At 40.8% G+C, this 25,641-nt stretch overlaps 1 protein-coding gene across 1 annotated transcript in view; it reads left to right on the top strand.

The window, feature by feature from the left end:
* The window catches only part of IMPG1 (interphotoreceptor matrix proteoglycan 1), a gene marked incomplete at its 5' end in the record, with an annotated part of 93,632 nt that overhangs the window by 40,929 nt on the left and 27,062 nt on the right, over window positions 1-25,641 (top strand). Inside the window, 3 exons of the mRNA XM_084624917.1 lie at window positions 583-836; window positions 1,636-1,712; window positions 2,210-2,738. Of these exons, the coding sequence (XP_084481043.1) occupies window positions 583-836; window positions 1,636-1,712; window positions 2,210-2,738 (860 nt within the window). The remainder of the gene's footprint in view (window positions 1-582; window positions 837-1,635; window positions 1,713-2,209; window positions 2,739-25,641) is intronic.

The raw sequence follows: 25,641 nt of genomic DNA, 5'->3' as shown, positions 1-25,641 counted from the left end.
TTGCTTTCCATGCATATTAAGTCCTTAGCTGCTCTTCTAAGACTGCTAGCAATATTACCTATTGGGATGGGAGTTTGGGAACCTCGCCACTATAAACTGAAATGAGTTAATCAACTCATTTCACATAGGCTTTTGTAGTCAACAGATGGTTATGACTTTTAGGCACTGCCAGCATGGCTTTATGACTGTATTTGAGTTAATGACCTAGGAATGAAAGACTTAATGTTCTATTACCGATCCCACGAGCCAAGCAGCTCACCAGTTAAGCTTTAATTGGATTATATTTGCCAATTCTTACATTTTCTTTGAACAATGGATTTTTTTTTTTTTGGTTAATGAATCCAGTGTTTCTGTGCATGGAATTTTTACATTTTTAAATTTAATTTTTTTAAATTTTTAAAATCTCAGCGGTGGAAAAAGTAATTTGGAGGTAACAACTCAGATAATTAGGTTAGAAGTATGATTACATTACTTTTATAGAACAATTCTGGCATATTGGAGGCTATAGGAATCCTTTTAAAAATGTCTGCTTGACATGTAACTCATTTTGTTGTAGCTGATCATTGCATTTTTACACTGCAGGTCAAGCAGCACTGTAGCACGGTACGTTGTCAATTTTGAGAGAGACAGCTCAGAAGTAAAGGGCACTGGGGATGATATCTCAACTATTGGCTCCAATAAAGTTGAAAATGAAAAAAGCCCTCTTAGTACAAAGGAAGAAGAGGAGATACCAGGAATTAAATTCACAGTAACAGACCTTCAGCAGCTGGTTGCCATGGCACTACAGGAAGACCAGTCCTTGATAATGGACCTTGGAACACTTCAGTTTACCGATGGTCAGTACATAAAGGCTGATAAGTGCATACATCTGAATCTCTGTCTTGTTAACTTATGAGGTTTAAATAAGATTTTTTTCCTTCCCTTCCAGCTTATTTCGGTATAATTAACCTATTAGGATGTGAACTGCAAAGCTTCTAAAGGTTCATGGGTCTAAATGAAGTGTGCCAAAACTAAATTCCTATATTGATTTAAAAATAGTCTAAACTATCGATAAAAAGTGTCATGGAAAATTTCTTGAAAATGGAAAATTTTAATAATGTCAACAAATTTTTTTTTAAAAATTATTTTTTTAAAAATATGGCCTTCTTCGACAACCAAAAACACCCCCTTTTTGTGAAATATTTCAACCAGTAGCTCCACTTAGAACTGTGGGGTACAAACCCAAGAAAGCACTAGATTTAGAATTACAATGGTGTGGAAATAGGGCAACACTGCAATTATTCATTACACAAGTCAACATGGCTCATATGGATACATTGAATAGTCTGTGCTTAAGCTGGTTTTAACCAATAAAAGTTTTCTACAGCTGTATCTCATTTGCACTAACTATGTAATGCATAATACTGGGTGCTGCAAATAAATTGCTGCTTTACTTCCTATTGTAATTTAAAAATAAAATTTACCTCTCATTCTCATTCACTCTGATTTTTAAAAGTATTTCAGATGAATCATTTTTGTTTCCATCAGTTTTTATCTCTATTATAGAGGTTATGCACTTTGATCAGCATTCATTATCTTCAATCTGCAGTTTTATTGAAAAACATATTTTGCCTTTTGTTTTGTTTTGCTTTGCAGAAGCTATTAAACCATCTAGTGACTCAGGCAATGATATCAAATCAGTGGTCACCATTGCTCCAGCAGGCACTGAGTCGGTAAGCTAATTCTGCTTTTCTCTCTCTCAAAGGGAAACGAACTGAGATAATCTAAAATTCACCCCATCCCCAAACTGATTCTAAAAATAAGCACAATCCTTATAATAAATGCAGCCAGTATGAGTAGTATGTATTATTTTGGAAAAGCAAAAAGTAATTGATTGAAGTATTTACATGTGGAAGACATTGCCTGGTTTCCTCTGACTTTATAAGAATTACAAGTTATTTGGTGAACCATCGTCTAAACTGTACATCTCAGTGAGTGAGATAGAACAAAGCGCATGGTGTAATAAAATGCGACCTTTGCTCAACTGATTTTAAAGCAATGGATTGCTATATATTTTATTTAGGATCAGATTCACATATGACAAGCATTGGTCCATATTTCATAACTATACAATTAAGCCAATGGTTACAAGACTTTGTGGCTACATTGTATCAGACTCTCTAGTAATGAAAGCTACACCCTGTAAATGTTCTCTGAATTTGATTTTCAGGATGATGGTTTAAGTGCTGAACTCCCACTAGGTTACCCTAGTCTAGCAACGGTGGAGCAGACGGGAGATGATTTAATGATTGAATATACCACTGGAAGCACTATGCTAAGTGGAGATATCAGTGCCCCTGAAAATTTTATTTCATCTAAACCTGCATTTCCTGCCAAACCCTCAAGTGAATGGGCTAAAGAACAAGAACCAGAATCTTTAAAGGAAATTGAAGACATGAACATTATTATTGACCAGCAAAGCTCTACAGTGCCTTTCAGTACTCTGGATAGCACCGATGGCCCTTTAAAATCAGAGGATTCTGATTTACCTCCTCCAGCAGATGAGTCAGCCAGCAATGATTTAAGCACAAGGGAATCTGAAGTCCCAACTGAGCAGGCTGTCACACTGGCTTATACTACACCACCTAACTTTCTGCAACCCAGTGATCAGAAGAGTGAAGCTGAAAGGAAGAAAGAGCAGACTGTTAGCACAGATCTGGTTCTTAAGGGAGACAGCCAGGAAAGTCTATCTGGACAAGGTAGGTTATAAAACATCTATATATGAGGAGAAATAAGAGACACCCAGCTATTGTGCCACATATATACAATTTAGTAAGTAGACTCAATATTTCCTTAAATTTACATTTTGCATTGCAGCTGAATGAATATTCTTACATCATCAAGTGTGAAAATATGAGTTAGAATTTTTTGACGTCCACTCTGAGCAAACATGTCTTTTAGGTTGACTTCAGGGTTAGTAAAGCAAGTAAAAACCACAAGTACTTAAGGGTGAGGTGGGATTCATATAGGGGATTAGTGTAGGATTTCACAAACCCAAGGAAATCAAAGAAATGGCAGATAAAATCCCAGACCAACCATAAATAAGAACAATTCCAGTATTCAAAAATGGAGATTAAATTACCCACATAAACTACAGACACCTCAATCTGAAGTCAGCAATAAGTACAACAACAGAGTTTATCCCAAAATAGGACCACCACAGGCACCTAGCACAATGGGGTCCTGGACCCAGACCAGGGCCCCTGGGCACTACAGCAATACAAATAAATAATAATAATTTGAAAGAGTAAGGATTTTCTAATAATCTGATTGAGGGTTCCAAGGTTTTAAAAAACAACTACTTTTCTTTAGTCATCTATTCCATTCTCTCTGTTTGGTAATTTGATTTACAGAACCCTGATGCATGGGAGTATGCAGATGTCCACAGGATCTTCTGTCAGCTCTTTAAGGGACATTCACTATGAATAAGCAATACAAATTTGCAGAGAAAAAAAATACATATGGTGTGAACTTCTGGCTCCATATCAATACCAAAACTCCCATTAACTTTAACCACACCAGTATTTCATCTGTGGAGTCTTAAATAATGCATGAACAAAATTGCGAGGAACACAGTAACGTCAGTATTCTAGCGCACCATATACAGTGCAACCCCTATTTTGCATACTAATTGGGGATTTAAGAATTCATCAAATCAAAAAGTTCATAAAACTGAACTCACAGGTACAGTGCATAAGTCACTGCATCGCTTTCTTCTAGTCCTTCAAATCACTGCAGACCAATTTTCAGTGCATTGAAGGCATCAGAATATGAAGAGATGTCAAGGTGTTCTTCATTGATCTCACTTTCGTTAGGTGATTTTTTTTTCCTGTTAGGAAAAACGGTTAGTGTAATTGGTCATTTGTAAGATCGGCACTGGTAAAATCAAGGTTCTGCTGCATGCATTTCTAAAACAGATGACTACAAATAAGAGATAAGGGTGGCACTATAATTTCTTCCCTGTCCCTTCCCCTCTTTGTCTCCAAATAAAACCAAAGAGCCTACTCAGTTTTCCAGTGAGCAGTGAGCCCCCTGCCCTCACTGCTAGCCAACCAGTCAGTGTCTGAGCACAGAATATAGCTTTCTTGGCTTTTCTCAGCCAACCGTTCCCTACCACTTTCAGGATGACCCTGGGGCCAGCACTAGAAGCAGTAGGAGGCAGGGCAAGGAGCAAGCCAGAGGTCAGTGAAATAGAGCAATACGGTCTCCATGCAGGAGAGCCATCCTGGCCCCTCCATAGTACCATTTATAAGCCTCAAAAAAAAAAGCCTTGAAAAGTAGGGAGCCCTGAAAGGTTAAAATCTCTCCAAGTTAGACAGTTCCTGAGGGTGAAACCTTCTAGTAGCCACCATTGAGGATGGAGGGGTAATTTTAAGTGAATGAAGATATGTGCAGCTATGGCAAATTACAGAGCTCCTCGAGGGACCCCGGAGCTGAATTCAGTGCCTTCCCCCAGCACTTGCAAAGTCTGTAAGCACGACAGAAAAGGCATGTTTAACCTAACTCCATCATATACAGTGCATGAATAAAGAAAAGGAGTACTTGTGGCACCTTAGAGACTAACCAATTTATTTGAGCATAAGCTTTCGTGAGCTACAGCTCACTTCATCGGATGCATACTGTGGAAAGTGTAGAAGATCTTTTATACACACAAAGCATGAAAAAATACCTCCCCTCACCCCACTCTCCTGCTGGCAATAGCTTATCTAAAGTGACCACTCTCCTTACAATGCATATGATAATCAAGGTGGGCCATTTCCAGCACAAATCCAGGGTTTAATAAGAACGTCTGGGGGGGGAGTTAGGAAAAAACAAGGGGAAATAGGTTACCTTGCATAATGACTTAGCCTCTCCCAGTCTCTATTCAAGCCTAAGTTAATTGTATCCAATTTGCAAATGAATTCCAATTCAACAGTTTCTCGCTGGAGTCTGGATTTGAAGTTTTTTTGTTGAAGAATTGCAACTTTCATGTCTGTAATCGCGTGACCAGAGAAATTGAAGTGTTCTCCGACTGGTTTATGAATGTTATAATTCTTGACATCTGATTTGTGTCCATTTATTCTTTTACGTGAGGAAACTACAATCCATCGGTGATCTTCCTGATAACACCATCCTGGCCACTATGGATGTAGAAGCCCTCTACACCAACATTCCACACAAAGATGGACTACAAGCCGTCAAGAACACTGTCCCCGATATGTCACGGCTAACCTGGTGGCTGAACTTTGTGACTTTGTCCTTACCCATAACTATTTTACATTTGGGGACAATGTATACCTTCAATCACCCACATGGCCCCACAGTATGCCAATATTTTTATGGCTGACTTAGAACAACGCTTCCTCAGCTCTCGTCCCCTAATACCCCTACTCTACTTGCGCTATATTGATGACATCTTCATCATCTGGACCCATGGAAAAGAAGCCCTTGAGGAATTCCACCATGATTTCAACAATTTCCATCCCACCATCAACCTCAGCCTGGTCCAGTCCACACAAGAGATCCACTTCCTGGACACTACAGTGCTAATAAATGATGGTCACATAAACACCACCCTACACCAGAAACCTACTGACCACTATTCCTACCTACATGCCTCCAGCTTTCACCCTGACCACACCACACGGTCCATCGTCTACAGCCAAGCTCTGCAATACAACTGCATTTGCTCCAACCCCTCAGACAGAGACAAACACCTGCAAGATCTCTATCAAGCATTCTTACAACTACAATACCCACCTTCGGAAGTGAAGTAACAGATTGATAGAGCCAGAAGAGTTCCCAGAAGTCACCTACTACAGAACAGGCCTAACAAAGAAAATAACAGAACGCCACTAGCCGTCACCTTCAGCCCCCAACTAAAACCCCTCCAACGCATTATTAAGGATCTACAACCTATCCTGAAGGATGACCCAACACTCTCACAAATCCTGGGAGACAGGCCAGTCCTTGCCTACAGTTAGCAACCTGAAGCAAATACTCACCAGCAACCACATACCACACAACAGAACCACTAACCCAGGAACCTATCCTTGCAACAAAGCCCGTTGCCAACTGTGCCCACATATCTATTCAGGGGACACCATCACAGGGCCTAATAACATCAGCCACACAATCAGAGGCTCATTCACCTGCACATCCACCAATGTGATATATGCCATCATGTGCCAGCAATGCCCCCCTGCCATGTACATTGGTCAAACTGGACAGTCTCTACATAAAAGAATAAATGGACACAAATCAGATGTCAAGAATTATAACATTCATAAACCAGTCGGAGAACACTTCAATCTCTCTGGTCATGCGATTACAGACATGAAAGTTCCAGTTCTTCAACAAAAAAACTTCAAATCCAGACTCCAGCAAGAAACTGTTGAATTGGAATTCATTTGCAAATTGCATACAATTAACTTAGGCTTGAATAGAGACTGGGAGTGGCTAAGTCATTATGCAAGGTAACCTATTTTCCCTTGTTTTTTCCTACCCCCCCTCCGACGTACTTGTGAAACCCTGGATTTGTGCTGGAAATGGCCCACCTTTATTATCATACACACTGTAAGGAGAGTGGTCACTTTAGATAAGCTATTACCAGCAGGAGACTGAGGGTATGTCTACACTACGGAATAAGGTCGAATTTATAGAAGTCGGTTTTTTAGAAATCGGTTTTATATATTCGAGTGTGTGTGTCCTCATAGAAAATGCTCTAAGTGCATTAAGTGCATTAACACAGTACCGAGGCTAGAGTCAACTTCCGGAGCGTTGTACTGTGGATAGCTATCCCACAGTTCCCGCAGTCTCCGCTGCCCATTGGAATTCTGGGTTGAGATCCCTATGCCTGATGGGGCTAAAACATTGTCGCGGGTGGTTCTGGGTACATATTGTCAGGCCCCCGTTCCCTCCCTCCCTCCGTGAAAGCAAGGGCAGACAATCGTTTCGCGCCTTTTTTCCTGAGTTACCTGTGCAGACACCATACCATGGCAAGCATGGAGCCCACTCAGGTAATCGTCACCCTATGACTCCTGGGTGCTGGCAGATGCGGTACGGCTTTGCTACACAGTAGCAGCAACCCCTTGCCTTGTGGCAGCAGACGGTACAGTACGACTGGTAGCCATCATCATCATGTCCGAGGTGCTCCTGGCCACATTGGCTGGGAGCGCCTGGACAGACATGGGCGCAGGGACTAAATTTGGAGTGACTTGACCAGGTCATTCTCTTTAGTCCTGCAGTCAGTCCTATTGAACCATCTTATGATGAGCAGGCAGGCGATATGGATTGCTAGCAGTCGTACTGTACCATCTTCTGCCAGGCAGGCAAGAGATGAGGATGGCTAGCAGTCGTACTGTACCATCTTCTGCCGAGCAGCCATGAGATGTGGATGGCATGCAGTCCTTCTGCACCGTCTGCTGCCAGCCAAAGATGTAAAAGATAGATGGAGTGGATCAAAACAAGAAATAGTCCAGATTTGTTCTGTATTCATTTGCTTCCCCCCTACCCCGTCTAGGGGACTCATTCTTCTAGGTCACACTGCAGTCACTCACAGAGAAGGTGCAGCGAGGTAAATCTAGCCATGTATCAATCAGAGGCCAGGCTAACCTTCTTGTTCCAATAAGAATGATAACTTAGGTGCACCATTTCTTATTGGAACTCTCCGTGAAGTCCTGCCTGAAATACTCCTTGATGTAAAGACACCCCCTTTGTTGATTTTAGCTCCCTGAAGCCAACCCTGTAAGCCGTGTTGTCAGTCGCCCCTCCCTCCGTCAAAGCAACGGCAGACAATCGTTCCGCGCCTTTTTTCTGTGCGGACGCCATACCAAGGCAAGCATGGAGGCCGCTCAGCTCACTTTGGCAATTAGGAGCACATTAAACACCACACGAATTATCCAGCAGTATATGCAGCACCGGAACCTGGCAAAGCGATACCGGGCGAGGAGGTGACGTCAGCGCGGTCACGTGAGTGATCAGGACATGGACACAGATTTCTCTGAAAGCATGGGCCTTGCCAATGCATGCATCATGGTGCTAATGGGGCAGGTTCATGCTGTGGAACGCCAATTCTGGGCTCGGGAAACAAGCACAGACTGGTGGGACCGCATAGTGTTGCAGGTCTGGGACGATTCCCAGTGGCTGCGAAACTTTCGTATGCGTAAGGGCACTTTCATGGAACTTTGTGACTTGCTTTCCCCTGACCTGAAGCGCATGAATACCAAGATGAGAGCAGCCCTCACAGTTGAGAAGCGAGTGGCGATAGCCCTGTGGAAGCTTGCAAAGCCAGACAGCTACCGGACAGTTGGGAATCAATTTGGAGTGAGCAAATCTACTGTGGGGGCTGCTGTGATGCAAGTAGCCCACGCAATCAAAGATCTGCTGATATCAAGGGTAGTGACCCTGGGAAATGTGCAGGTCATAGTGGATGGCTTTGCTGCAATGGGATTCCCTAACTGTGGTGGGGCCATAGACGGAACCCATATCCTTATCTTGGCACCGAAGCACCAAGCCGCCGAGTACATAAACCGCAAGGGGTACTTTTCGATAGTGCTGCAAGCTCTGGTGGATCACAAGGGACATTTCACCAACATCAACGTGGGATGGCCGGGAAAGGTACATGACGCTCGCATCTTCAGGAACTCTGGTCTGTTTCAAAAGCTGCAGGAAGGGACTTTATTCCCAGAAAATAACTGTTGGGGATGTTGAAATGCCTATATGTATCCTTGGGGACCCAGCCTACCCCTTAATGCCATGGCTCATGAAGCCGTACACAGGCAGCCTGGACAGTAGTCAGGAGCTGTTCACAGGCTGAACAAGTGCAGAATGGTGGTAGAATGTGCATTTGGACGTTTAAAGACGCGCTGGTGCAGTTTACTGACTCGCTTAGACCTCAGCGAAACCAATATTCCCACTGTTATAACTGCTTGCTGTGTGCTCCACAATATCTGTGAGAGTAAGGGGGAGACGTTTATGGCGGGGTGGGAGGCTGAGGCAAATCGCCTAGCTGCTGGTTACGCGCAGCCAGACACCAGGGCGGTTAGAAGAGCACAGGAGGGCGCGGTACGCATCAGAGAAGCTTTGAAAACCAGTTTCATGACTGGCCAGGCTACGGTGTGAAAGTTCTGTTTGTTTCTCCTTGATGAAACCCCCTGCCCCTTGGTTCACTCTACTTCCCTGTAAGCTAACCACCCGCCCCTCCTCCCGTCAATCATCGCTTGCAGAGGCAATAAAGTCATTGTTGCTTCACATTCATGCATTCTTTATTCATTCATCACACAAATAGGGGGATGACTACCAAGGTAGCCCAGGAGGGGTGGTGGAGGAGGGAAGGAAAATGCCACACAGCACTTTAAGCACAGCACTTTAAAAGTTTACAACTTTAAAATTTATTGAATGACAGCCTTCTTTTTTTTTGGGCAGTCCTCTGTGGTGGGGTGGCTGGTTGGCCGGAGGCCCCCTCACCGCGTTCTTGGGCGTCTGGGTGAGGAGGCTATGGAACTTGGGGAGGAGGGCGGTTGGTTACTCAGGGGCTGCAGTGGCAGTCTGTGCTCCAGCTGCCTTTGCTGCAGCTCAACCATACACTGGAGCATATTGGTTTGATCCTCCAGCAGCCTCAGCATTGAATCCTGCCTCCTCTCATCACGCTGCCGCCACATTTGAGCTTCATCCCTCTCTTCAGCCCGCCACTTACTCTCTTCAGCCCGCCACTTACTCTCTTCAGCCCGCCACCTCTCCTCCCGGTCATTTTGTGCTTTCCTGCACTCTGACATTATTTGCCTCCACGCATTCGTCTGTGCTCTGTCAGTGTGGGAGGACAGCATGAGCTCGGAGAACATTTCATCGCGAGTGTGGTTTTTTTTTTTTCTAAGCTTCACTAGCCTCTGGGAAGGAGAAGATCCTGTGATCATTGAAACACATGCAGCTGGTGGAGAAAAAAAAAGGGACAGCAGTATTTAAAAAGACACATTTTATAAAACAGTGGCTACACTCTTTCAGGGTAATCCTTGCTGTTAACATTACATACATAGCACATGTGCTTTCGTTACAAGGTCGCATTTTGCCTCCCCCCACCGCGTGGCTACCCCTTCAACCCTCCCCCCTCCCTGTGGCTAACAGCGGGGAACATTTCTGTTTAGCCACAGGCAAACAGCCCAGCAGGAATGGGCTCCTCTGAGTGTCCCCTGAAGAAAAGCACTCTATTTCAACCAGGTGACCATGAATTATATCTCACTCTCCTGAGAATAACACAGAGAGATAAAGAACGGATGTTGTTTGAATGCCAGCAAACATACACTGCAATGCTTTGTTCTACAATGATTCCCGAGTACGTGTTACTGGCCTGGAGTGGTAAAGTGTCCTACCATTAAGGACACAATAAGGCTGCCCTCCCCAGAAACCTTTTGCAAAGGCTTTAGGAGTACATCTAGGAGAACCGCGAATGCCAGGGCAAAGTAATCCTTTCACATGCTTGCTTTTAAACCATGTATAGTATTTTAAAAGGTACACTCACCAGAGGTCCCTTCTCCGCCTGCTGGGTCCAGGAGGCAGCCTTGGGTGGGTTCGGGGGGTACTGGCTCCAGGTCCAGGGTGAGAAACAGTTCCTGGCTGTCGGGAAAACCGGTTTCTCCGCTTGCTTGCTGTGAGCTATCTACAACCTCATCATCATCATCATCTTCTTCATCCCCAAAACCTGCTTCCGTATTGCCTCCATCTCCATTGAAGGAGTCAAACAACACAGCTGGGGTAGTGGTGGCTGAACCCCCTAAAATGGCATGCAGCTTATCATAGAAGCAGCATGTTTGGGGCTCTGACCCGGAGCGGCCGTTCGCCTCTCTGGTTTTCTGGTAGGCTTGCCTCAGCTCCTTCAGTTTCACGCGGCACAGCTTCGGGTCCCTGTTATGGCCTCTGTCCTTCATGCCCTGGGAGATTTTGACAAAGGTTTTGGCATTTCGAAAACTGGAACGGAGTTCTGACAGCACGGATTCCTCTCCCCAAACAGCGATCAGATCCCGTATCTCCCGTTCGGTCCATGCTGGAGCTCTTTTGCGATTCTGGGACTCCATCATGGTCACCTGTGCTGATGAGCTCTGCATGGTCACCTGCAGCTTGCCACGCTGGCCAAACAGGAAATGAGATTTAAAAGTTCGCGGTTCTTTTCCTGTCTACCTGGCCAGTGCATCTGAGTTGAGAGTGCTGTCCAGAGCGGTCACAATGGAGCACTCTGGGATAGCTCCCAGAGGCCAATACCATCGAATTGTGTCCACAGTACCCCAAATTCGAGCCGGCAAGGTTGATTTAAGCGCTAATCCACTTGTCAGGGGTGGAGTAAGGAAATCGATTTTAAGAGCCCTTTAAGTCGAAATAAAGGGCTTCTGTGTGGACGGGTGCAGGTTTACATCGATTTAACGCTGCTAAATTCGACCTAAAGTCCTAGTGTAGACCAGGGCTCAGTTTGTGTGGGGCGGGGGGTGAGAAAACCTGGATTTGGACTGGAAATGGCCCAACTTGATTATCATACACATTGTAAGGAGACTGATCACTTTAGATAAGCTATTACCAGCAGGAGAGTGGGGTGGGAGGAGATATTTTTTCATGCTTTTAGTGTGTCTATAATAAGATCTTCTACACTTTCCACAGTATGCATCCGATGAAGTGAGCTGTAGCTCACGAAAGCTTATACTCAGATAAATTGGTTAGTCTCTAAGGTGCCACAAGTACTCCTTTTCTTTTTGCGAATATAGACTAACACGGCTGTTACTCTGAAACAGTGCATGAATAGGCAGTCTGGTGTCTCAATGATCTTCTAAGAGTCCTTCTACGTATTTTGTTACATTCTGGTTGGTAGGTAATGTTAAGATTTGCACCACATATATGGTGTGATGTTTGTGAGAGGAAAGCTTCTAGGACAAATGGATCTACCATGTATGTGTAAATGTGGCTGTGGACAGTGTTTCTATATTTGTACCTCTGGTAAGTATGGTCAATTTAAATTTACACCTAAGCTTCAGGGTACTCCGTGCTCTACAGCAGTGGTTCTCAACCAGGAGTTCGAGGCCCCCTGGCTGGCCACGAGCAGGTTTCAGGGGGTCCGCCAAGCAGGGCCAGTGTTAGACTTGCTGGGGCCCAGGGCAGAAAGCCAAAGCCCCACCTCCTGGGGTTGAAGACCGGGGCCCTTAGCCCTGGCACCCAAGGCTGAAGCCAAACTTAGCTTTGAGGGGGCCCCAGGCAAGTGCCCTGCTTGCTACCCCCTAATGCCGGCTTTGGCTTTTATATGCAGAAAACCAGTTGTTGTGGAACAAGTGAGCTGTGGAGTTTTTATAGCACATTGGGGGGGCCTCAGAAAGAAAAAAGCTGAGAATCCCTGCTCTACAGGATAAGCTACAGATACATTCCCTGTCCTGAGGAATTAAAAGACAGACAAGTGTGATAAGATGCGATTGTTAGGTTTTCAGAGCAGGGACCTTGTCTTGTTACCTAAACCACCTAGCACAGTTGATCACTGTAAAACAAAAATAAGAAGTCACATCAGGGGACCTAGAAAAATGGTTAATATGTTATTTTTACTTTTAAAAAAATAAGTTTCATGTCTATGGGCCTCTCAGAAGAAAAGAATCCATGGTAGAGATTTGTGTGAGGAGATATCCGTGTGTAGTATGTGATGTCTACATTTCCCTCATCCTAATCGCCTAATCCAAAATGGCCTTCCCTGCCATTTCCTTTCTGGACACAGTAAAGAACCACATAGAAAATGAGACTAGCGTTCTGAGAGGAGTAGGACCAGAGTGAATGCCATTCAAGATTGGACTAACAGATCAAGTACTCCAGTACATTGTCTCTGATTGCAACCAGAACCAGACGTTGCAAAGGAAAGTATCATACCGGATAGTTGTAGTATGAAATAACATGTTCAGTCCCTCCAACTGCAGGTGGTTAATTGTTGGCTTATGTTCTGAGTGTTTATATATTTGTAGATAATGTAGCTGCAAATGAAAATAACTGTTGGCTGAAATGGTAATTTCTTGCCACAGTCAAAAATTGTATTAGGCTTTTAATTTCATCGGCAGCCATGGTACATGCTGTGAACTGCTGCAAGACTCTCTCACACATTGTACACTTTATTCTCATTCTGCAGTCTTCTTTCTCACACATGGAGTTCTGAAACAAAAGAAAACCACACACTTTTTGATCAGCACAGTGCTCTGAAAATTCTAAGGAATAAGAAACACTTCTCTGCCTGAACAATCTGTGCATTGTACTTGAAAATAATGTTTTTGATAACAAGTGTCATTAATAACTTTATTTTCAAATACATTGCACATCTTATTAATGCAGAGTAGCACATCTCATCTTTAAGATGCAGGGCTGATCAAAAACAGTAGTTTTCCTTTGATAAGCAAGCATGGGCATGAAATTATACCTTTCATAGTTTAAAATGCTCCATTTATCTCATTGTCATTCACTCACTGGTTGTAGACTTAGTGGCACCAATCCACATGATTGCTGAATATTGCATTTTTCTAAATAAATGAAAAATACTGTATCCACACAGCTCCCTTTTTGGTTACCTCTCTATTGGCTACCTCAGCAAAGCGGCATGATTTATTTGTTTCACTTCAGTCATTTCCAGGTCACAGACCATGAAGAATGTGTTAATTATGCTGAATCACAGTTAGCACCTAACTGATTTTCACCGGAGACCTGTTTCTTGCCCCAGGATCCAATTTGTTTGGCTGAACCCCCCTCCCATGATTCCAGTGTAGGACTATGGATCAAATGGCTCTCTCAGTATAGGCTCTTCTACCTCAGGACTCTGATATTTGGTGTTCTGTCTGAGACGAGGCAGTGCCATACCTACCTGATACTCATGCAACCTAACAACCAAAATTAGACCAAAGTATTACAACCCACAGGAGACTACTGTGTGCCACACAGAGAGAATAGGAGGGACCAGTGCCTGAGGCCCCTGCAATGGCAGAGAATTTTATTAAATGAAACATACTCAGGTAATCCTATCAAGAGACTGGCACCCAGATGCTGCAGAGGAAGGCAAAAAACCCTGACAGTCATTGCTAGTCTGACCTGGGAGAAAATTCCTTCCTGTCCAGCAGTTTGGCTTGTTTCTTTTAATAAAAATTCAGGCTAACTATCTGTAAGGGTATGTCTACACTGGAAACTTCAAAGCACTTCAGTGGGAACGCTCCTGCGGCTGCGCTTTGAAGTGCGAGTGTCACGTGCGAGCGCTGGGAGACAGCTCTCCCAGCGCTCCTAGCAATCCACCTCCACGAGGGGATTAGCTGCAAGTGCTGGGAGCGTGGCTTGCTGCACTCAGAGGGCTGATTTTTCAGCCCCTGAGCCAGCACGTTAGAGCACTATAAAATGTACGTGTATACAAGTCCTAATATGCTACAGTTAGTGTTCCCATATCTTGTTCCCAATTAGTGTCACCATACATGCTTAGAAATCTGCCGTGTTCCAGTCCTTCCTTAGACTTCTTAAAAAAGACACGGCATAAAATTGTTTTAGGCCCAAATTTGAGGAAGGGAAAGTACATATTATGTAACATCCCTGGGTGGATAGATTCTTCCATGTATACTATATGGAATTTACCTTCCCTTAAGGAAGTTAAAAGATACTTCTCTCTTCTCCTCCTCCCCCCGTCCTTTATAAATTGAAGTGGGATTCCACTGGCCTTCATTTATCCCTTTCTTCCTCCCATTGAAACGTATGACCATTTCTACTACTGCACTGTGAAAATACGCAAAGAATGTTGAATTTTCTTCTATCCATAAATTATTTTTGCTATCCTTTAGAGGGTCTTCAGTCTTCTTCACTGAATTCTTTTCCATTAATCTTTGAAAAATACTTAGTCATTTGTTTTTATTCTCATTAAGCTTGTTCTTGTGAATTCAATGGGAATTTTTATTCCATACTTTTAAATGTTGCTAAGGAACATTACATACCTATTACATTATAATCCACTATGTCCTATAGTGTTTTTCAACATTGTAATGACTATGAGGTGCAGGAAGAACAACCAAAAAGGAAATTGTTTAATTTCCAGTGTAATTTTCTCTCTCAAATTCTTCCCAGATTACTTGGAACTCTGTTACATTTTTCATTCGGTTGATTTTTAACTACTTATGTTATTTTCTCCAGGCAAACATAGCACTGATTGTTAACTGAGGACAGATGTGGTTTTTGCCATCTCTACAGTAATATCCTCTGTGGGTCTAATCCTGCGAGGTACAGTGTTCAGTGGTACTTGGAGGTGCTCAGCACCCTGTGGAAGTGAGCTCTTTATCCATAGTATGCGAAGGAAAGTTTTTTATTGGGCAGCTGTGTTAAATGCTAGCAGTTCTCAAAAATCAAATAACCCTATTAAGCTGGCAAAGTCATTTCCCCCAAACACAAGATCCATTACTTTAGCACCTGCTTGTATCCAGGTGTATACAGGGGCACATAATCATGCCCATTGCAAGACTGTGCAAAAAGACTCTATAATCAGTTGTGTAACTGAGTAATATTAGAGAAATACAGTATTTATGGAATGGTGATGGCTAAGAAAGTAGATACATTATGGGTATGCCTACTTTATAGCGGCTACAGCAGCAATGGGTTTTTTCCATCAATGTAGTTAATCCACCCCTCTGAGAGGCAGTGTCTAGGGCAACAGAATAATTCTTCCATCAACATAGCTGCATCTACAGTGCGGGTCAGCCTTGTGCAACTTGGTTAGGTCAGTCTAATTTTTCAGAATAGCCTAGGCCTATGTTAGTGGCAATACATGGTTGTATATATTATCACTTATTAATTATAATACCCCAAAGCATGCTGGATGCTTCAGAGATTTTGGAAGTATTTCAACTGAGGTTGATGGGAAATTGAATAGTGGACACATTTAAAAAGTTTTCTCCTTTTTGACAGCTGCTACTAGTTATAGCAATATTCCCAGTGTTCTCTGGATTTTTCTCTTCTGTGAATTACACAGTTCTTATAGGAGTGTACTTACATTTCAAAGATTAAAATGTTTATTTAATTTTATCCCATGGATATCATTCAAGAGTATGTTGTTGATGATAGAAAGTCTGAGAGACATATAAAATTGCTGAGTTGGATGTATATAAGCTGGTGGTTTTCTACTCTGCAAGTGGCTGCATTTTCATAATGGAAATACTTGGTAAAATTTGATAAGCAGTGTAGGATTTTTTGGAGGTAAGGCTGCTGTATCATCTGTTAACTAGTTGTGCTATTAAAACTTTCTTTCTCTTTGAATTTCTGTATTCCTCCCTTTAAATCCATTGACACTACAGCATTTTCTCATAACTGGCTCTCCTGAAATTTAACACTCTGATTTTCCCCCTTCTTGGTTCAGCTTTTATTATAGTTATGAATCTGACTCATTCACTATTACTTACACACACCACAACTTCTCTAGCTTCTTCATCCAGTCACGTCCAGTCTCTTACTCATACAGTCCTGGTTCAGCAAGGGACTCGGGCACCGGAGTAATCTTATTTTGATCTAAAGTTAGGTATGCTTAAGTACCTTGTTGGATCCAACTCAAAACACCCCTATGTTATAGATTCTTTCTTTACACAGTGTGGAAAGCAACTTGCTACACAGCAGCCATGCTAACTTACTGGCTTAGTTACACTTGCCACTTTTTTTTTTCCTTTTTCATAAACCAGGCTTATTGTTATCTATTTCTTGCTTCTTTCTGACAAAATTGCCCATCACATTTTCTTTGTAAAAGCATGAAATCCATGGGTTAGATTCTCATCCCTACTCAGACCCTCTTTCACTGGACAAAAGGGCTGAAGGAGTATAAAGGGTCTCTAAAAGCCCTAGTTCTGGTGGGAGGAAATTCCCCTATGGTTGCTCTAAGGGAGACCACAAGCTATCATCCAAGGATTTCCTCTCATGCCTTAGTGTTTGGGAACATGCCAATGGTGGGGTGAAGGTGGTAGAGTTGTGCTTCAGTCCCTAAAGCATCCCAGAATTAGGAAGGTACAAAGGTGGCTTCCAGGCAACTCAGCATCCTCACTCCCACCTGGCTGCAAGTACTGTGCCACTCTTCTTAGAGGTGCAGCACAAACACTCATCCTGTGTAACTGCTAGCATGAATTAGGGATGAGACCCAGCCACACCATTCAAAACCAGATGTTCAATCCCAATGCCCCCCTCCCAAAGTTTTTGGTTTAAACTGATCTCTAGTCATACATCATTTCTCTTTATTATAGTTCCTCCAGAATCTAAATTACTGCCATTTTTTCCTTTATAAACAGTGCAAGGTCAATTCTGCCCTTTTCCATTTTCTTGAATGTCCATTAAATAGTCTCTGACCCTCAGTATCTTGTGTCTATGTATTTTGACTTCCCTCCGGGGCTAAACTCATCATATCCAAACCTCCCCTGTATGCTTAAAGTACTCATTATCCTATTCCTTTTGCAATCTTCCTCTATTTCCACACAATACTCTTTAATAATTGTACGGGAGGGAAATCACAGATAATATACTATATGGCTTATTGTTGAAAAATACAAGAAAATATTAAGGCTACAGCAAAGGAAGCAGGGCAAATTTCTAATGTGTAAGAGAAAAGCATTTGAAAATCTTAGAAACTGACCAAAAAAATGAAAAATAAGGTTACTTCCAAAGTAGTAAGAATTTCTTTAAAATGATTAGGGCACGTTTTAATTAACATCTGAAGAATTAAATTAAATTAAATTAAATTAAAGTAATTTAATTAAGCATCTGAAGAAGTGGGGGGTTTTACACACGAAAGCTTATGCCCAAATAAATCTGTTCGTCTTTAAGGTGCTACCGGACTCCTTGTTGTTTTAATTAAAGTTATTAATGCATTCTATTGGCATTTTATTAATAAAATCTCTAGCATTATATAAGAAATAGTATTTCTGAGGGCATCATTCCCAGAGATACGCTCTGGAAATGCACTAAAAGTAACTAGTTTGGACCCTGTGGTACATAACAATCAGCACATGGACTGCTGGAGATGACCTAAACCTTTGCCATTATATTGCATTTGTACATTTCATAGAGTCACAGGCCTTGATTGCTCCCCCGATACCTGTAGGAGATGAAGATTCTGCAAGGATCCTCTCTCAGTTTTCTTAGGATCATTCTTTGACCATGCTGAGGAGTGGGTGGTGGTTATGCACCCTAAGCCCCATGGTTCTGTGCCTCCAAGCCTGCTCTGGTACCCTCCCAACCCCTGCACTCAGGTAAGGCAGCATGGCTCCTTCACACACCACATTTCTGCTGCAGTTAATACAGTCTTCTGCTCATCCTTTTGAGCTAATATTTGACAGTGATCAGATGCTAGATCTCCGGAAGAGCTGAATATCATATAGACATGACTGTATTTCTGGTATTCTTTCCGCCTCATGTTCATTCCCAGCGGCCCAAAGGTCCATTATTGTAAAATGTCACCTTTAACATGACATTCCACTAGGCCGGATCTTAAACTCAAATTGCAAAGAAAACTCCATTTTTTATTTCTTACAAGAACTGCTCCAGATGTTTCACAGTGATTGGAATTCAGTCCATATTATGTATTTGACACCAAAGGCATTTTTTCCTTTCCCCAAATCACCAGTTTTAAAGGGTAAGAATTCTTCTATTTTCATTATTCTCTCTTTTGGTTTCCGTGAATTCTCTTTGATCAGAAACTGACAAGCTTCTCTTAATTTTTTTTTCCGTCAAATTCTCGGTGCACCCTTTTGCTGTTTCTCATTATCACTGGCTGCTTCAGAAGTGCTAAGAATACTCGTTATGGGAGCACTACTTCACCCAGTACTCTAAGGAGTGAAAAGGTAAGTCTAGCTATGTAACTTTTTCAAGCATTATCTACGGCTTTGATTAGTCTGACAATTATCTTTAAACTGATAGTGAGAGTGGCTGTAAAGTGACTAGCAGGCCTGTAATATGACCACAGAAATTCCACTGAAAAGGCTAAGGACAGGATGTTCTGTACTTCTTGACCAGAAATGTTTAAAAGAGGACTGGGCGGAAAATACATACTAAGCTGATTGTTTTGGCAGAAGTCGAAAAGGAGGACTCAAAATCAGAAAGCACGGTCGATATTACAGTACGTGAATAGCATATGGACAAATGTAATTTAGTCTGGTTCTCAGCTATGACTATGGTGGGAACACTAGAAGAACCTAAATAGAAAAAAAAAAGATAGAATAAAATAATCAATATCACATCTTCAAATCATGCTTAAAGTGTTAAACTAAAAATCAACACTAAGAAAGTCAGTTGCATTTGGGCATTCTTCACAAGAACTGTGAGGGGGAGAGAGACCACTGCATAGACATTTCATGATTTCAGATTTAAATTACCCAGTCTCTCCAATTAATGGTTACATCAATGTAAGATTAAGCTTTACTGCTTTCAAATATGATTCATCACCTTTTGTGTGTCAAAAATATGCAATACATATATGTTATCAAAGCAGGTAACATATTATACTTTAGATGTAACTCATAATTCTATGGACCTGTTGATATTATTCTATGCAGCATAAAAAACTGTTCAAACACATGTCAAGAAAAGTTACCTTGCCAGACAAAATTCTGCTAGTCCGCATGCTTGAGCCCAAAATGTGCCAAATGGAATCTGAAAATGCAAAAACCTGTTTGATAGTTTAAAAACCTATGTGACACACCCAAAAATGTATTTATAAACTAGCTATTAACAAGCTGTCCTTAGAGACATAATAAGAAACTTAAAAACACAAGAGAAATTCTTAAATTACATGATAATCTAGAGAGGCTGTTTCTATAGATAATTTACTCCAATATCATTCAGAATGTCTTTATAGAATAGACTAACAAATCTGTGAGCTAAACACTACATATTTTAAAAATTGCTTCCAAAAAAAGCCATTTTCACAATAGCCCAGACTGCAAAGGAAATCATTCCAATCCACTGTGTTAGTTTTCCTACATTTCTGCAAGATTTCTCTTAATTAAAGCAATAGGAAACAAAGCAGTAACATTAAAATAATACCTTGAAAGAAATGGTTAAGATTTATTTTAAGTCTGCAAATTAAGAGTTGAGGATGAAATTGTGTCCCTCACCAGCCTGTATGTGTGTGGTTATTGAAGCTCACACAGTATATAGTAAGAAACTGCTCAGAGATCACTGCAACCTTTATAGTTACTTACTGGTTAAAGGGACACTGTTACGGGACCTTGAAGATTATTCTTCCCTCTTTCAGTAAAAATATCCTGTCCTACGTGCTATCTTTGTTAGAAATTCTGGCTTCCAGGAATGTGTATGGAACTAAAATTTTGATTTTAAAAATCACTGCACTTAACTTTTTAGGGGGTTCAATGACCCTTCAGTATTAGGGATTAGATTTATAAGATAAAGCCAGACATTTTTAAGAGTGGCTTGGCATAGCTGTATCCTTTAAAGATGGTATTGACACTGTTGTTTTAAATATTATGGCATCAGTCAATTTAAACAGACACACAGGGCCAAATTTTCAATAGTGTATATAATAAATTGTGTGGGCTCATTTGAACTTATGAAAAATCCGAAATACACGTGTAACTCTTGATGCATATACATATAGACATTTGTTCTTGCACATCTGAGTCTGTTCATGCACATTAAAAAAATTGGCCCTGACTATTGTTTGAACATACTGTAGGTTATTCTATTAAATTCTTAACACTACTTCTCAGTGTGACGCTGTTCAATTTCCAGTAGTTCGTGGAAAAGTAAATTCATGAAAGGATTAAGCACTATTACAAGTAATGATGCCCATGGTCTACAAGAAAGAGTCAATTCCCTTTCTAATGCTTTGGTCTATTATTCTGTAGGGCTTTTCTCCAAGCAGGTAGAAATCTAACGCGTTAGCCCCATAAAGGAATGACATCATTGTGTGTGTCAGTATGGCATTTGATTAATAGAAGCCTTTCTGCAGAAATTATTATAAAAATGAGTTTCTTGCTCATTTAGTTGCATTAATAGATTTAACTTTCATTTCAATTTTCCCCCTTCATTCAAAGAATTTTTTGTTTGATTAAAGCTATGCTATTCCTTTGCAGATGGGAATATTGGTGCCATTGACCAGTAACTGAGCTGGTGACAGAAAAGAATATATTTTCTTCATTACCACATACTCTGTAAGTAATTGGAAGCTGCCATGCAAATTGCACCAACAGGAGTTTCTAACAGAGGATGCTTCTGATGGTTGGAATGGCTATACCTGGAAACTGACTGGGTAATTAAGTAAAAGGGGAATATTATTACGCAGTTGGCTATTCATTTTCTGGCTGTAGCCAAGTCAAGCTACCTCATATTTGTGAGCAGACTAGAGGAATTCAGTTCCTCAGTTTTGCCCTCCCAGTGAAAAGATTTTTAGGAACTGAAAATATTTCCACCAGAAATTTCATTTTGGAATCCAGTATTTTATCCTAGCTGTTTACATAGCTTGGAGGAGCAAAGAGTGCAGCTGTACAGGACTTGGTTTGTGAGTAGTGCGGTCAATTAATAGCAGTTAACTCATGCAATTAACTCAAAAAATTAATCACGGTTATTTGCAGCTTTAATTGCACTGTTAAACAATAGAATACTAATTGCCATTTATTAAATATTTTTGGATGTTTCTCTACATTTTCAAATATATTGATTTCAGTTACAACACAGAATACACAAAGTGTACCGTGCTCACTTTCTATTATTTTTATTACAAATATTTGCACTATAAAAATGATAAAAGAAATAGTATTTTCAATTCACCTCATACAAGTACTGTAGTGCAATCTCTTTATCATGAAAGTGCAACTTACAAATTTAGTTTTGTTACATAACTGCTCTCAAAAACAAAACAATATAAAACTTCAGAACCTACAAGTCTACTCAGTCCTAGTTCTTGTTCAGCCAATCACTAAGACAAACAAATTCGTTTACAGGAGATAATGCTGCCTGATTCTTATTTACAATATCACCTGAAAGTGAGAACAGGTGTTCACATGGCACTTTTGTAGCCGGCACTGCAAGATATTTATATGCCAGATACGAATGTTTACCATATGCCCCTTCACGCTTTGGCCACCGTTCCAGAGGACATGGTTCCATCCTGATGATGGTTGTTAAAAAAAATGCATTAATTAAATTTCTGAATCAACTCCTTGCGGGAGAATTGTATGTTTCCTGCTCTTTTTTACCCACATTCTGACATATATTACATATGATGGTAGTCTTAGATGATGACCCAGTACATGTTGTTTGTTTTAAGAACACTTTCACTGCAGATTTGACAAACACAAAGAGAGTACCAAACTGAGATTTCTAAAGATAGCTACAGTACTCAACCCAAGGTCGAAGTGCCTTCAAATCTGAAGTGTCTTCCAAAATCTGAGAGGGATGAGGTTTGAAGCATGCTTTCAGAAGTCTTAAAAGAACAATACTCCGATGCGTAAACTACAGAATCCAAACCACCAAAAAAGAAAATCAACCTTCTGCTAGTGGCAGCTAACACAGATGATGAAAATGAACATGTGTTGGTCCACGCTGCTGTGGATAGTTATCAAGCAGAACCCGTCATCAGCATGATGCATGTCCTCTGGAATGGTGGTTGAAGCATGAAGGGACTATGCATCTTTAGTGCATCTGGCACATCAATATCTTGCAATGCCAGCTACAGCAGTGCCATTTGAACACATGTTCTCACTTTCGGGTGACATTGTAAACCAGAAGCGGGCAGCCTTGTCGCCTGCAAATGTAAACAAACTTATTTGAGCAATTGGCTAAACAAGAAATAGGACTGAGTGGACTTGTAGGTTCTAAAGTTTTACATTGTTTTATTTTTGAATGCAGTTATTTTTTGTATGCAGTTATTTTTTTGTACATTGCTCTACATTTATAAGTTCAACTTTCATGATAAAGAGATTGCACTACAGTAGCTGTATTAGGTGAATTGAAAGATACTATTTCTTTTGTTTTTACAGTGTAAATACTTGTAATAAAAAATAGAGTGAGCACTGTACACTTTGTATTTTGTGTTGTAATTGAAATCAGTATATTTGAAAATGTAGAAAACATCCAAAAATATTTAAATAAATGTTATTCTGTTATTAACAGTACAATTAATTGCAGTTCATTTTTTAACCGTGTGATTTTTTAAATTGTGATTAATTTTTGTAATCACTTGACAGCCCTATTTGTAAGCCTTTCATCTGTGTAGACTTTGGCGTAACCTGGTTTGGATCACTAGTAAAGTGAATTTGAGGGTCTTATTCTATTCCCTCCATTAGACAAATTGTTCTGCATCTCAGAATCAGGCATAATTCAACATGACTAGCCATCCCTTTGGAGGACATGCTCAAAAGTGGAACTATGTAGGTCAAGAAGGATATGGATTAATTGGCAGAAATGTGAGGAAGCTCATACTGTGCCTATTTGTACCATGTTTGATTGTAGCCATTTTTACTAGCATCTGACCTGCCTGAGTCCTCGCATTTAGGGCCAGATTCACCAGTTATGCCTTGGCTACTTTAAACTGCTCTGGTGATGCAAAGCATCCATAAACCTAATTTGACTGTCCAATTAAGGCAAAAGATATCTGTGTTGCTTTGCTTTGCTCAAGTGGCAAAAAGCATTTGGAGTTTACCAGCAATTTGCCCACCTTGGCCCAAATCCTTAAAGGTATTTAGGTGTCCCACTCCCACTGAAATCAAAAGGCTCCTAAATTAAGGATCTGGGCTATAGTGTTTATCAAGCTGGCCAAATTGAAGTATGTGGTAGCCACACACAACAGATATTTCTCCAAAACAGTAGGGCCCCCACGTTTGGACAGACCCTTCAATTTCTCTTACACACACTCTAGTAGTGTCAGGAATATGAAAAATAAGATGATTGCATACATCATTTCAAAGGCATATTGGCTTAGGAATATAAAATATCTGTTCCTTCAGTGATTTCCAGATATAGGCATTTGCTTGAACTGAGAACCTATGTGAAGGCTATTTTCATTATTTTCCCTTGTAAGTACAGAAATGCTGGAGAGGCCGGGGCACCTCAGAGTTGATCATAGTCAGTTTTCCTTTTTAAAACATTCAATATTATGTTTGGTTTTGGTTTTAGAAAATGAGGCGCCATGTTCTTATCTCATGGGACTTTTGTATTGTTTTTGTTATTGCATAGACTAATAAACTCTGGTACCACAGAGCTGCATGTCCGAGTATTATGTTGTTCTTCATCTTGCAGATAATGGTAATTTGTCATGTTGCTCTATCAGTAGAGAAAAGAAGAAAAGGACTCTAGGGTTTTAAGCGTCCTATTTAGAATTTCATTTCAAATCACTTCCTCAGTTCTAGAGTATATGCATTGTTTATGAGGCTTGTCAAAATTTAATTTAAAATTGCTCCCACCTAATCCACACAAAAATGGTACTCCAATCCCTTACTTATGCCATGCTTTAGAAAGCTCCAGAATAAAATATATTATCCACAGTCGCAATTCAGCAACATCTCGTGTACCTAGCTACACATTTCTTTAAATTTTCAGGTGTTCTGTAAAGTTTTTGGTTATATTGATAACATCCCTCATTTTAAACACTTGGATATGTCAACATATTTGCACTTTCGAGCTTTGATTGCATATCAGTCTGCAACGGGAATTGGAGTGGTGAGTCCTACCCCTAGTATTATGGTTTTGGGTAAGCTTCTCATTGCTCATCATTGAGTCAGCTTCTTTTTTAAAGTACATTCATCTCAGAGATGCTTTGCATCTCAATTTTTCTGTTGCTCCACTGCCTTCATTCATTTAAACACTGATTTCATCTAGACCTTCTTGTTTGACATGGTGTGTGGCTTGTTTGAGAAGATTTTTAATACTGATAAATACAAATAGCACATTGTTCTCTTTAATGAAGAATTTTAATACAAAATTATGGTTTTAATAAACCACTGAAAGTAGCACCTAATATACTAATGAAGCTATCAAGGTAATTTTACAATCTGTTTTCATTGTACATGTCCTTACTGACTCCGTACCCTCAGGATTATTCTGGACTCAAGCAGTTCATCCCTTCTAGCAACCTGTTACTTGTAGGACTGAGTTTTACAACATTTGAAAACTAAGGTGTTATTTTATTTGGAAAGTTGAATAATAAGTGAGTTAAGGGTTCACTGAACAATAACCCTGACCTTCTTTCACATGACTGTACTGTAGCTTTCATGACCCACCACTGACTTCCTGTCATGTCAGGTTTCTAATTAGGCTCACCCCATTTTGGTATTCTCATAAAACGCAGGGACAATAACCCCACACTGCTCTTGCTTGATGATCCTCTAATTAGAGATAACTATTTTAGGCAGTTTATAGTATTAGTTAATAAGACAGGTGGGAGGAAAGGGAAATGCTGTCTCTTTCACATCACTATGCTCACAATATACTTCAGCAAACAGCTGGGTTAGTGCATTGATTTTGAAAGTCCTGCCTTCAAAATGCAGCATTTCTGGAAACATCATCCCACCCGGCCTGACCTAAGCCCTTTGAAGTTAATGGAAGGATTCCTATTGATTTCAATGGATGCTGGATCAGGCCCAGTGTCAACCCCTTAGTATTTTTTACACT

The sequence above is a fragment of the Lepidochelys olivacea genome (genome assembly GCF_965140295.1).
Source record: "Lepidochelys olivacea isolate rLepOli2 genome assembly, chromosome: 3".
In the NCBI taxonomy this organism is placed as follows: domain Eukaryota; kingdom Metazoa; phylum Chordata; order Testudines; family Cheloniidae; genus Lepidochelys; species Lepidochelys olivacea.
Note: the sequence above shows the minus strand (reverse complement) of the source record. Positions and strands in the feature narration are given on the sequence as shown.